The 15,202-nt window shown below is 38.2% G+C and overlaps 1 protein-coding gene across 1 annotated transcript; it reads right to left on the minus strand.

The window, feature by feature from the left end:
• Positions 1-242: 242 nt before the first annotated feature.
• Positions 243-14,819, minus strand: LOC149163020 (zinc transporter 6, chloroplastic-like). Its single transcript, XM_089437501.1, has 2 exons — positions 13,744-14,819; positions 243-596 (listed from the first exon to the last, which is right to left on the minus strand). The coding sequence occupies exons 1-2, from the start codon at positions 14,500-14,502 to the stop codon at positions 282-284; spliced, it is 1,074 nt and encodes a 357-aa protein (XP_089293627.1). The 5' UTR covers positions 14,503-14,819; the 3' UTR covers positions 243-281.
• Between the last annotated feature and the right edge of the window lie 383 nt (positions 14,820-15,202).

Raw genomic sequence — 15,202 nt, forward strand, 5'->3', positions numbered from 1 at the left:
CATAAGTAAAATGTTATAGAATTTTTCAGTATTTTGAATTTATTTATATTTTACAAATACATGCAAATAATTAAAAATAAAATTACTCACGTTCACTTTTATAGTGTAGGAGGAAATAGGTAAAATAAGTCTCATCACCATTTCTGGCCCTTAGAATTTTGGTGTTTTGGAATAAATTTGCAATTGTTTCACTCGTCTCACCAAATATAATTATCTCATCTCACCAAAAATTATAAGACTCATTAAAAAAAATCACCCATTTTTAATAAATTCATATGCATCTAAGCCCACACAGCAAGAAGAGCCATGGATCCTGCTCCAAGAATGAGCAAAGAATAGGCAGCAGCCATGAGCCTTGGATTGGCTTTCATCTTCTGGGTGTTGAGAAATTCAACAGCAATGAGATCTACGAGTGCCATATACACAAGTATTCCGGATGATGCAGAGCCTAGCAATCCTTCAACAATGATAACAGCCTCCGGCCTGCTGTGGCTGAACCCCATTATGGACTTCATTGCCATACCTGTGGCGATTCCCAGGGGCGTCGTCACTGAAAACAAACACATCACCGCTGTTACTCGAGTCCCCAAACCTGCCTGCCATGACGCAACGTTCCAAACAAATTAGTTGTCAAACAAATTAGGCAATTCCTCCACCTCCATAGACAACTCCTTTTCTATTACATTAAAGACTGCGAGGCAAGTCTTGTCACAGAAGGTAGATGCAAGTCCTCCACCTATATTTGCAAATATACAATAAAATACCAAAAAAAACTAACAAGTGCAGTAAGCATATTTCCAATTGTAGTTGTCTTCATGATATCGCTGTAGCAAAATCACGAATTCCATTACTCTTATGACATAGCCTTGACAATTTTGTGCATCCCATGAGCAAGAATGCAAAGTCAGCTGTGGGGCAAGGAGTAAAGTCAACGATTGATTTTGTTCATGACCATTGGATACATGGAATTTGCAATTAAGATAAGCTCGAATAATCTTTACAACGGCACTATTTACTATGAATACTGGTACAAAGAGTTGCATGATGATTTAGATAATGCAAACAAAAAGAAAATAAAAAAGTTTTTATAATTAAAATAATTTTTTATTGATCTAACCATTCTATATTTAATAATAAATTATATATTAAAATATAAAATATATATTATTTTAATAAATTTTTATACAATATACATGATTTATTTTGGAAAATCTAACTAGGAAAAACCAGTCAAACTATAGATCTATTATTTTATGTCTTAACAAGAATCAATATTTTTGACTTAAAGGAAGTCAAGCCAACCAAACAATATATCTATTATCCCATGGCTTAAAAATAACCAATATTCTTCACTTAAAAGAGCCAACCAAACATGCTGGCCTCGGCCAAGTCAACGTTCCACTCAACTCTGACACATTACAATGAAGAATCCCCATGCCTTCTAAAGACTTTAACTACATGTAATATCATGGGCCACCAATATCAGGTGCCCAAAACCACCACTATTGACCTTGACTCCTTCATTGGGTCAAGTTTACCTAACGATCGCCCTTTTAAACCCACATGCTCCTCTCCCTTATCACCTACGTCTATGTCAAGACTTTACTGACAAAGGTACACGTATCAAGAACACACATGATTTACCCTGGAAAACCCCAACTAAAGAGAACCAACCGATAATAAATCTATTATTTTACGGCTTTAAAAAAGTTAATATCCTTGGCTTAAAGGCAGTCAAGCAAGCCAACCACCTTGACCTTGACCAAGTGAACCTTCCACATAACACTAGCACATTACAGTGAAGAATCCACACACCTTTTAAAAAGCTCTAACCAAGTGTTTGAAACCACCACAATTGACTTAAAAAACTTAGCTCTTTCACTGGGTCAAATTTATCTAATAGAAATTAAGCACTTAAATACCTTTTAACATTGCAAGTGGATCAACATGCAATAGGCCATATTTTTATAATCATCGCAAAGAAAGAGATACTACAAGTAAAGGACGATTAAACTTATAGCGCATCCTACAAAGAGGAAATGGAATATGGATCCAATTATTTGTCTATTTTATTTCTGATAATAGTGTTTTGTTATTCAATGTCTTTGCTACTATAGCTTGTAATATGATTATTCAGAAAGGTCAACACTAGTCTTTTTATGATATAGTTAATTAGCCTCCTAGACATATAGTCATAGTTATGGCATTTTTTTTCAAATTTTTACATTATTATAAGATTGTGTAATAATATTTTATGATATTAAAATATTTTCATTATTAAAAAAGGAAAACCAAAATTATTATCATCATTATTTTAGTATGTACATATTCACTTAATCTTACTCATATGTGAAATTTTATATTTAAAATTATATTAAAATTTAAAAATGAATTTTTAATAAATACTTTATTCATTATTAAATATATATAAATAATATCTAAAAAAATCTATTAAAATAAATAGATTAAGAAATGATATGAAGATGAAGTATTATGTATCAAGAGATTCGAGGTTCAAACTCTACTTGTCCACTTTTGTAAAAGGAATATGTAGGCACCTAGAGGTTACAGTGGTAGTGGTTAGAGTCAACCCCATGTCACACAAATACGAAACCGATCCATCACCGATTCCTCTAATCACTAAAAAATAAAAAAGAAATTTCTTATACTAAAAAAATTATAAAATATATCAAGTTAAATTAATTAATAATATAACATAAACTCAAAAGAAATTCAATCTAAATGATTACGATAATATAATATTTAGTTTTTCTTTCACATAAAAATTAGTTAAACCAATAAATTATTTTAAAATAAATAAAATCTAGATATTTCATTATAACTAATGATAATTTAATTTCAAAGTTATAATGTAGGTAATCATGATAGACTTGTATATTGAGACTACACTTTTTGCTCATATGGTAAAATTTTCATGAGAATCTGGTGAATTTTTTTCAAGAAATCCAATCTTGGGAGTGTTTGAATCATATTTTTGATGGTGGAAATGGATTCAACACCATCATGAACCCCTGGGGCACCCAAAATCTTGAAGCTTGACAACTGTAACCTAGATTTCCAAAATTTGCTGTCATATTTTTTCAAGATCTTTCCAAAATTTTCATTATTTTCCGGGACAAATTGTGGCCTCGTTAGACTACGACATCATGATATTGATTATCATCAGATGGGTGAGAAATAATATTTATGAGGGTACAATCACCTTGGGCACCATTACACCTACACATGGAAAGTGAAGAGGGTTGGTGAGGCCAGTATGTAAGGTTGTATAGGTGATTAAAGGATGATGATTTAGGCATTCATAGCAATGTGATGTTGCAAGGGAGTTAGGCTGGTAGCTAAGTGGGTGATTGAGTTTTGTTTATGCGAGGACGCAATGTAGGTTGGTTTGCTGCAAAGAGAAAATAAAGTTTTTCATTTTCTCTTGAGCTCATAGGGCTAGGACCCCTTTTGGTTTGGCTCTTTCAAACTATAAATGAGGTTTATTTCTTTTCTTCCTTGGTGGCATTTGGTTATGTTTTGAATTTGACTGAAAAATGTGCGGGGTTGGTCTTCTTATTGGATTCTTTGGTGTTTAAGATTCTAGTGTTGGGGGTGTTGGGTGCCGTCAGGGAATCTCTACTTTTCCCTATATCTTATCCTAGGACTTTAGTGTATGATATCTAGGGTGTTGTGGGTAGTGTAAGAACACTTTTTGATTTCCTCCATTCTATCTGAGGGTTCCTCCTCTCTAGTTCAACCATGCGGTGGGTTCCTAAGGTGTTCAATGCTAATGGGTTTTGGTCTATTCATGGCTCTAAATGACTAAATGCTAAATTATGGTATGTTTTATGCTTAGAGCAGTTTATTTCTTTTCCCTTTTATTAGCCACTGATTAGCAATCACAACATAAAGTAAAGTGCAGATAGAACATTAAACGATCAACAGAAAACAAGACAAGAAAAGAGACACAAGATGTGGCGGCTAGCCGGGACAAACCCCAATGCAGGGAAACCCTTTGATCAAATCTTCTTTTATCTTCAATAGTTCAGCAGAGAGAAATAGTACAATGCAGAACTTTGAAATTTTATAACAGCAGCAGCGAAACCCTAACCAACAAAGTCAAAGTTGGTCAAACAAGTCAGATTTGACCTCCAATCATCTTGGTCAATATCCTAGTCAACTCGGCTTCCAACAACAAGAGGAGTCAACCCAAAATAGTATGAAATTACAGTCAAACTTCAGTGAATGCTGGACAAATCTACGGTCAACCTTTTGACACTCAACGCTGGTCAAACCTAAGATAAGATCACCTCAGTTTGCGTGCCAAAATTTGCGGCCTGCCAAGGAGAAGCAGCGACACCTAATCCACAGTCAAAGAGGAGTCCACGATGGTCAATGCTGGTCAAAGTACCTTCCTGCAGCCTAGGTCAAACTTGGTCAACGCAGCCCTAATCATAAATCCGCGTCTTCCTTTTTCAGTCATACGTGTGAGAGAGAGAGGATCATCTAATGTGTAGGAGAGAGAGAAGACGAGTGATGAGATGAGTTGCAAATGACTCAACCTCTCTTCTATTTATATGAAACGCTGGGCATGTGTGGCACACACTTAGTTGCTGGTCGACCTTGACAATTTGTCAAGTAATTAGAAATAAATTCATATCTCCATAAATACTCATTCGAATCGAATGATATTTAGATCAACCCTACACCAATATCAGCAACCATAAATAAGGTGGCCCACATGGAGTTTGGCCCTAGTTTCCAATTTTAACACTCCCTCTCAACTAGGGAGAACTCCATCTGCAATCCGTTTGACCGACGATACTATCCCAACCATCAAATGCACTGCCTTGCACGACTGGGTCCTACTCTGCTCTGCTCTCCTTGAACTATGAAGAAGAAGAAATGATCGAGGATGTGTCATACCATCCTCCACTGGTGTGCCATAACACTCTCACTGATCAGTATCATTGATCCCAAATCAATGGAGGTCATCCTAGCATAGGGAGTATGGTAGATACAACGATGCGTCCATCAATAGTACAATCATGGTCCCTAACCTCATTTCCCTGCTCATTGATAAGATGAGAGGTACTTCCCATGAGTCCTAGACTGCATGGGTAGGATGCCTCGACAAGAGAACTAATCATCCTGTCCATAGGAGAACGAATCATCCTATCCAATAGATGCCATGGAGAACTAATCATCCTAGCCCACAAGATAACTAATCATCCTGTTCTCCAATCGCCACAGAGAACTAATCATCCTGTTCCACAATCGCCACAGAGAACTAATCATCCTAGCCCACAAGAGAACTCATCATCCTGTTCCACAGTCGCCATGGAGAACTAATCATCCTGGCCCACAGGAGAATTAATCATCCTATTCCACAGTCGCCACGGGGTGTCACAGGGCAAGGTTGAACCTTTCACCCTATACATAGTGCACCACCAGGGGATGGTGAGCCGCCCTGTGGTCACATGTCGCTCCAAGAAGTACCCTGCGCCCCCCTGGAGCTCCAAGAGCTCAATACATCATACTCGACTCTCATAAGAGGGTCTTTGAACGACACCAAGTTGTTCTCGGAAAGTCAAGAATTTGACCTTTCCCAGGGGCTTTGTCAAAATGTCGGCGACCTGTTCATCTGTACCGATATGTTGGAGCCTTATTGCTCCCCGCTACACCATATCTTGAATATAGTGGTACCTGATCTTGATATGCTTGGAGCGATCATGGAATACGAGATTCTTTGATAAACGAATCCCGCTCTGGTTGTCACACAGGATCACGGTGGTATCCAATGTAAATCCAAACAGCTTGTTGAAGAGCTTTCGCAACCAAACAGCCTCACAAGAGGCCATACTAGCAGCAATGTAATCTGCCTCGGCGGTGCTCAAAGCCACCGACTTATGCTTCCTGCTCATCCAGGATATCGAGACAGATCCCAAAGAGAAACAACACTCTGAAGTGCTCTTTCAGTCCACCACACTACCTGCCCAGTCAACATCGGTATATCCAAGTAGTCTCACATCTCCGGCAGTGTATCTCAACCCATGAGTGATCGTGCCACAAAGATATCTCAACAGATTCTTGGCACCAATCCAATGTGAGTGGTGAGGCTCAACCATATGTTGGCTGCAAAGCATATATCCGGAGGGGAGTTCACCAAGAATATCAATGCTTCGACAAGTTGACGATACTCGGTAGCATTTCGTAAAACAGGTCGGGCAACACTACCGCTTAACTTCTTGAAGTCAAGCTCCATCGGGGTAGTTACGGGCTTGCAGTCCACCATGTTGAATCTCTCCAATATGTTCACCACATATTTTCCTTGAGATAGGAAAATATCCACTGGATTCTGCTAGACTTCTAGTCCTAGGAAATAGTGCATTAGTCCTAGGTCCTTCATCTCAAACTCAGAAGCCAACTCCCTCTTACATTTGTGAATGAGAGGGTCTGCCCCTATTTGAAAGAGGTCGTCAACGTACAACACCAGTATGAGAGGATTGTCATCATCAACCTTAAAGTAAAGTTTATGATCGGCTTCACTTCTAGTGAATCCCAGCTTCATCAAGTAGCTATCAATCCTTTCATACCACGTTCGGGGTGCTTGCTTCAGCCCATAAAGGGCCTTCTTCAACCTGCACACATGAGATTCTCGATTATGAATCTCAAATCCTTTGGGTTGCTCCACATAGACTTCCTCTTTGATCGAACCATGCAAGAATGCAGTCTTGACATCCATCTGCTGTAAGTTCCATCCTTGTGAAGCAGCAAGGGCTATGATCGAGCAGATGGTGGTATATCGGGGAATAGGTGCAAATATCTCATCATAGTCTATACCTTCCTTCTGAGAGAAGCCATGACGACAAAACGAGCCTTATACTTTTCCGCACTTCCATCAACTGCATGCTTTATCTTGTAAAGCCATTTCGAAGTGACAACTGCTTTGTCCTAGGGTTGGTTTGGGGACCACATCCCAAACATCGTTTTTCATGATGGACTCATCTTCCTCGGTCATAACATCCTTCCATATTTGATGCTTGACAACTTCTGTGAATGACGAAGGCTCATTTTGGATGATTGTGCTCATGATGGTCAGGTATCCCTGATACTTGTTCGGCTTCTTACTTTCATGGAAGGTTCCTCTAGTTGCAATGTGTGCTTCAGCATCATCAAGTGTCCCCCCTAAACCATGAAGGCCTCTTCCTAGAAGAGGAAGGCTCTTGCGGAGGAGGATCAAAAGGATCCATAGGTTCTTCCACATCGGGCATCGTCTCATCTTCCTTTTCCTTCGGTTCCCTGGGGTCAGCTTCTTTAGATCCTCTTAGAGAAGGAATATTGTCTATTTTTCTAAGAGCCATATCTTCATCAAAGGTGACGTCATGGCTAATTTTGACTTCCCTTTGACCAGCCACATAGATTCTATAGCCCTTAGTATTTTTCTATAGCCCACGAAGATTCCTTTCTTTCCAGATGCACCCAATTTATTTATTTTCTCCTTCGGCACATGAAAATATACAGGACTTCCAAAAATTCTAAAATGAGATACGTCAGGTTTCTTAGCAGTGAACATCTCTTCGAGAGTCTTGGAACCCAATGCTTGATGAAGGCATCGGTTTTGTACATATACGACGGTATTTGCAGCTTCGGCCCATAGAAACTTCAGAAGTCTTTGACCATGGAGCATAGCACGAACAACTTCCACAATTGTACGGTTCTTCCTTTCCGCCACACCATTCTGCTCAGGAGTATATGGTGTAGTAGTCTCCCTCTTAATGCTAGCCTCTTTGCAAAAGTCATGAAACTCATTGGATTCATATTCAGTCCCATTATCAGTCCTTAAGATCTTGATCTTCTTTTCGGTCTGATTCTCGATCAAGTCTTTGAAGTGCCAAAACCAGGAGAACACTTCATCCTTCTTTTTCAAGAAGTATATCCAAGTCTTGCGAGAATAATCATCTGTAAAAGTGAGGTAATATAAGTATCCTCCCAAGGAGTTCACAGGCATCATACCGGATATGTCTGAGTGAACCAACTGCAATATATCAGAGGTCTTGCTTTGGCTTGAGGGGAATGGTCCCCTTTTGAGCTTTCCTTCACATCCTGAACATACACCTTTTTGCTCTAATCTGAACTCGGGCATCCCGATCATGATTTTTCTCATATCGAGTAGAGATTTATAATGAAAGTGAGCAAACCTCCGATGCCATAGTTCCGACTGAAGAGATGTGTCACAAGACATGACACCCAACAAACTTCCTCCAACATGATATAATGAATCAACTCAAAACCCAAGAGTGAAAGCATCTTTAAAGTTCTTTTTCCATACATGTACCTTGCCATCGCTGAAGGCCACCTTATAGCCTTTTTCTTCCATTGCTGAAATGGACACCGGGTTCTTTTTGAGATCAAGTACATATAATACATCTTATAAATGGATTATATTTCCCTGATTCAATTGAAGAGTGACATTCCCTACGCCTTTCACGGGATATTTTGAATTGTCCCCAAGAACAGTTTCCAGGTTGGTCTCCTTCTCTACTAGATTAAAGAGAGCTTCTTTGTAACCAGTGAAGTGCCTTGAGGCACCACTATCAATAAGCCAATTTCCCAGCGAGTTCGGGGGAGCAGTAGTAGAGAGAGTCGTTGGTAGATAATATTCATCTTGCTCATTATTAACAACGTTAGATTCATACCTGGAGTTTCTTGCCTTCTTGAAGGGTTGTCCTCTTCCTTGATTTTCGGCATTTCTTTTACCTTTGCCATTTGACCTGCCATTCCTTTGATTGCCTTGAGAGTGATTTTGATCATCGTCCCTTTTATCAGGGCACTCCCTCGCATAGTGGCCCGTTTTATTGCAATTGTAACATCGTCCTTTTCTTCAACCCTTTGGTCCAACCTTTCCTTTGAATTTAGCCCCGGAATTGTTTCTTCTTTTAGCACGAGAAGAAAAGGCAGAGGGATGACCTTTAAGTACGGGCATTTCTTGCTCTTCCATCCTTGTTTCTTCTTGAACGCATCTGGCCATCAATTCCTCAAATCCAGGAATTACGTTATTGTTGAGAAGAGTAGTCCTGAATATATACCATTCAGGTGGCAGTGCTCCAAGAGTTGTGAGTGTCATTTCCCTGTTAAGAATTACTTCCCCAATAGATAGGAGATCGTTTTTGATCTTGATGATCCTTAGGAAATATGTTTGCATACTCTCATCTTTGCCCTTCTTAATTTCTTTCAACTTATTTCTGAGGAACAAAACTTGATTTGCATCATTAACTTTAATCGTAGATTTCCTTGGAGCTGGTCAGCTTAGAAACATAGGCCACCAGACGCTTGTTGATAGAGTCCGAATGATCTTCCTTGCTTTGACTTCTCCCTTGGTCCATTTGTTCCTAGCAACAGCGGATGCATTTGATGGAGGCTCAACAATCCTGCCTCTCACATGGTCCAACACTTCCTGCTCTTCTAATGTTAGATCAAGAGACATCTTCCATCCGTGATAGTCAGACTTCTCACAGAGTTTGTCTTAAGCGGGGAAGTGTGCTGAGGACCCCATGACTTCTTTAAGATAACTTTTGACAGCCTTCAGTGATTTCTCTTGCTCTTGCTTGGGCTTTGTCTTCACCTCAGCTCTGATTCCATGTTAAATTATGGTATGCTCTATGCTTAGAGCAGTGTAATTCTTTTCCCTTTTATTAGCCACTGATTAGCAATCACAACATAAAGTAAAGTGTAGATAGAACATTTAACGATCGATAGAAAACAAGCCAAGACAAGAGACACAAGATGTGGCGGCTAGCCAAGGACAAACCCCAATGCGGGGAAACCCTTTGATCAAATCTTCTTTTATCTTCAATAGTTCAGCAGAGAGAAATAGTACAATGCAGAATTATGAAATTTTATAACAGCAGTAGCAAAACCCTAACCAGCAAAGTCAAAGCTGGTCAAACAAGTCAGATTTGACCTCTAATCATCTTGGTCAATATCCTAGTCAACTCGGCTTCCAACAGCAAGAAGAGTCAACCCAAAACAGTCCGAAATTACAGTCAAACTTCAATCAACGCTGGACAATTCTGCAATCAACCTTTTGACACTCAACATTGGTCAAACCTGAGATCAGATCACCTCGGTTTGCGTGCCAAAATTTGCGGCCTGCTAAGGAGAAGTGGCCACACCTAATCCACAGTCAAAGAGGAGTCCATGTTGGTCAAAGTACCTTCCTGCAGCCTAGTTCAAACATGGTCAACACAACCCTAATATGAAATCTGCGTCTTCCTTTTTCAGCCACACGTGTGAGAGAGAGGCTCATCTAATGTGTAGGAGAGAGAGAAGATGAGTGATGAGATGAGTTGCAAATGACTCAACCTCTCTTCTATTTATATGAAACGTTGGGCATGTGTGCCACACACTTAGTTGATGGCGACCTTGACAATTTATCAAGTAATTAGAAATAAATTCATATCTCCATAAATACTCGTCGGAATCGGATGATATTTAGATCAATCCTACACCTCTCGACGAGAGGAATCTAGGAAAAATATCAGCAGCCATAAATAAGGTGACCCACATGGAGTTTGGCCCTAGTTGCCAATTTTAACACTAAATTAGTGAGGGTTCCCATCTACCAAGTATTTTTCATTCTTTTGGTTATGGTAGACTCACGAGACATGGACTACCTTGAACAAGTCGCGGTAGGTTGGGGAGGAGGGGAAGAAAACCATGTCTCATCTTCCTAGGTAGGGCATGTCTTGTCCTCACCTCACAAGGGTAGAAATAGCCCTAGTTGCCAATTTTAACACTAAATTAGTGAGGGTTCCCATCTACCAAGTATTTTTCATTCTTTTGGTTATAGTAGACTCACGAGACATGGACTACCTTGAACAAGTCACGGTAGGTTGGGGAGGAGGGGAAGAAAACCATGTCTCATCTTCCTAGGTAGGGCATGTCTTGTCCTCACCTCTTCAATTTTGTTCTTTTTTTCTAGATTCAGGGACACAAAAGTGTTTAAGACGACATGATTATATTGGTTAACTAAGGTACTCATGGCCCACTACACAGTGGAAGACAAAGGGGACTAGCAACCAGAAACTCTAGCTAGACTAAAATTGTTGGAGCCCAAGCCTAAAGTTGTCTTTAGGATATGCTTCAAAGTTTTAGAATGAAAGCCAGAAAAAAAAGAGAGAATTTAATGGATGCAAATAGAATGTCGAGTTTAAAAGGTACCTATTCAAATCCCATTACCATTAAAGATAAATTAGGGCAAAAGGTGAATAAAAACTCAAAGAGCCAAGGGCTCCTAGCCAACTAGGTCCCTCTAGTTCCCTCTAGTTCTTATGGATTTTAGTCTTAACTCATGTTTTAGATGTTTTTCTTTATGTTTCTCCATGATGGTTTTTAGTCTTAACTCATGTTTTAGATGTTTTTCTTTATGTTTCTCCACCATTAGTATTTTGCATATGAGGTACTAAACTAGTTTCTTAACTATAGCTAGATTAATATAAACAACTACAAGATTCTTACTAGTGTAGTTTGCACCTTAGTTTCATTCATAAAAAGCCATACATAACCATGGTAGTCATAGTTGTACATAGGCATAAGTCTCTTGTCCACAAACAATTGGGTCTCATATATCAATTCAACCTTTGGCTTGGTGGTGATTTTTAAATTTATTATTATTATTTGTTTACTAGTTTATGTGAGTCCTAAGATGACTGCACGACTACCTTGTGGTTTGAGTAGCCGCTACCAAAGGCATCTAAGCCATCAAAATCACTTGGGGATCGCACCAGCCTAGGCTACACCAACCATTAACATGGTTGGATTTTTACCCACATAGTTTCAAACCGATGACCTTTATACCACAAAGTGCCTTAATAAAACACCTTGTGACCCTCTATTCTAGGCATTGTGGGCTTATTATTATTATTATTAAAATTTAACTTAAAAATTTATCAACATATACAATATGTATACAATTTTGTTTAAAAATTTAAAATCTTTCCATTTGAACTATTTAAATTTAAAAAATATTAATTTTTAGTAATAATTGGGCCAAGAGGGGCTCTCTAGCCTAGTGTGGTAGAGATCCTGTAATGTGCTATATACATTTTGACTTGGTCAAAATAAAATAAAAATAAAAATAACCCTATGTTAAAATAAAGATGGAGTTGTCTTTAGCCTAGTGTGGTAGAGATTGTGTAATGTGCTATATACATTTTGACTCAATCAAAATAAAATAAAAATAAAAATAACCCTATGTTAAAATAAAAATGGAGTTGTCTTTAAATGCTATTTTTTTTTGGAGTTTCCCCTGGATTTTTGTCCAAAATCCTACCGAAAATTTTGAGATGAAATCTTGATTTTTGTTGTTTAAAGTGGTTTTTTGACTACATATATGGATTCAACACCTTCAAAATCTCCCTTGGGCCTGCCAAAAATTTTGTGATGAAAACTTGATTTTTGTTGTTTAAAGTGGTTTTTTTGACTACATGTATGGATTCAACACCTTCAAAAACCCTTTGGACACTTTGATTGTGCAGAGTTCAACCATCAAACTTGTTATTTCAATGAATCCCTCTCATATTCTAGATAAATTAGATCCGAGAATAAACCAATTTTTTTTTCAAAAAGTCACACTTAAAGACAACTAGAATAAAAATAACTTCAAAATAAAATAATAAAAATAAAAATTACATCATTATTATTATTTTTTTGGTTGAGTAGTTAAGGTAAAGTTGACCAGGTCAAGTTACAGGTGGTTTTTAACTCCAAGTTTATGAGAACTAGTGGTTTTCATGTGGAATATACCCTATTTAAAGTGGGAAATTAAACCAACCTAGATCCATCTTAATTCGGGGTCTATCAGAACTACCAAGCATTGAGAGAGATCATATATGTTTCAGAGTTAAGATTGATCTAGACTAGTTATATGGTAAAGATGTTGTAATGTCCTGTTTAACATTTTGATGGCTCAACATAAAATAAAAATAAAAACAAAAACAATAATTATATTTATTATTATAATTATAATTGATAAATAAACCCGCCTAAGTCTAGATTTACCAAAATGTTGAAAAAAATCAAATCCCTTTTCACTCTTAAAAAAATTTCCATCTCATAAAATTCAAATCCCACTTAGTAAATCCAAAATTAAACTAAATATAAATAAATAATAATTTAATTAAAAACACAATACAATTAACATAAATATAATTTAAATAATAAATTACTTTAAAATCAAAATAGCAATTCCAGCTTCCTTGTCACACACAAGGCTTTGTTAAAACACATCAACCGCCTACGGTCCTACCTATCTATTGAGATTAAAAAATACTAAAAAAATGATAACCCCGCGGTTCAATTACACCTGATTGTGCCACGGAAACAGGCGCATTGAATAATCTGGAAACAGCACCTCAACCATTTATGTAAATTACAAGGGTTTGGTAAAATGTTGAATGTGATCCATGTAAGGCAGCTAATCTGACAACTGTTGGCAGTGAGACAATAAATTTCTTCCTTCACAACCGTTTGATTGCCATATCTCTATCCCAATCTTGTATTTATTAGGTGGTGTTTATAATTAGTATGTTTTTTTCCTAAATTTTACATTATTTACCGAGGAAAAAAAGATACATCTTTCACTGGAAAATCAGAAAACAACCAGGGAAAAATAGAACGATTCAGATTTCTAAAGATAATAGTGAATAATTCATTGAGTTGGAAGTTAGAGGAACTCACTTGGGCGAGGCAACCGCCAAGTCCTATCCCTTCGAAGAACTGGTGGAAGGAGAGAGCCCCCAGAAGGGGCCTTATAGTACAGCGATTCTCGGACATACCCAAAGTGATCCCAATAATAATTGAATGAAAAATAATCCCAATCTCCAAAACCTTGGATACTAATTTCTGCCCCTCACTCTCCAATTCCTCCAAATTCTCCTCCGGGATCATCGCGCTCTTACCACTTTCGATCCCCAAGTCGGAACCAGCGCGAGCAGCACCGCTGTGTTGGCCGATTACACTGTCACAATCCACCGGAAAAACTGTAGCATGACCGCCGATCTCAATGTCTTTACATTTAGCAGAGTCCTCTGCTGCTTCCGAGGACTTTAGTGGCACATATGGCCTGGATTCGCCGTGTTTGGCGGCCAAAATATCTACCAGAAGAGTGAGGATTGCCCCAGCCATGGCCACGAGTCCGGCGAACGGGAACTGGTGCCATGGACGATCCGGCAGGCAGTCGCTTTCCAGAGCGCGGAAGGCTTCCGGCATGATGTGGACAAATCCTGTGGACAGAATCACTCCGGCAGCGAAACATTTCACCAGTACCAGAAGAGTGCCGTAAAATTTGAGGCCTCGGGAATATCTGGCAATCAGAACCGGCAAATATACTCCTCCGGCGCTTGTCACCAGAACCGCGGCCATGGCAAACAGCTTCAGATCTGATGCGCCATGGCTGTCTCTGCAACGACTTTCTATGATTTCATGGCACTGAGCCATCTTCAATATTTACAAAACTTTCCCAATTCTGTTGAGAACCTGTGGGGTCAAGTCCAAAAGGCCAGAATGAAATTTCATTCGGATCATGATATACTTACAGAAAAATCTGGTTGGATATATGTGGCGACAAAATAGAGAAAACTGTGCATGCATTGATGAGACATAAATGGATATACATGGTCCTTGAATGGTGGAAACTAATGCACCTTCTCTGTGCGGCCAAATGACTTGACACTCTGCATTTTGATCCTTCCTTCCTTCTAGCTTTTTCTTTTTTCGGCAAAATGTCTTTTAGCTTTTTCATGTGAGCCCATGACTTTATTTTAAGGGCGCTCTACCGGGTGAAGGTGTTAGAGGGTTGGGATGGAATACTTGGATTTATGATGGGCAATGATGTTGGAAGATTAATAGGGTTAAGTTTCATGAATGTTCTAATTTAATATTATTATTGTGGGGAGGGGGAGGTTTTATAAGTCACTATAACTATAATATAGATGTATATATAAAGAATATTTATAAGTTAATATTTATTTTATTATATAAATTAAAATAATGATTTTCTAATTATATTTATAAATAACTAATATTTACATCATAATATTTTCCACCATTTTACTATGAATAATACTAATTTTTAAATAAGCTTTCTTAAAATACCATGGGTCAATACCATAGCTTATCAATATCATATACTCAAAAT

This window comes from Pinus tabuliformis, chromosome 5_2, assembly GCF_031772625.1.
Source record: "Pinus tabuliformis cultivar Carrire ecotype Pingquan chromosome 5_2, CPIR1, whole genome shotgun sequence".
Lineage (NCBI taxonomy): Eukaryota > Viridiplantae > Streptophyta > Pinopsida > Pinales > Pinaceae > Pinus > Pinus tabuliformis.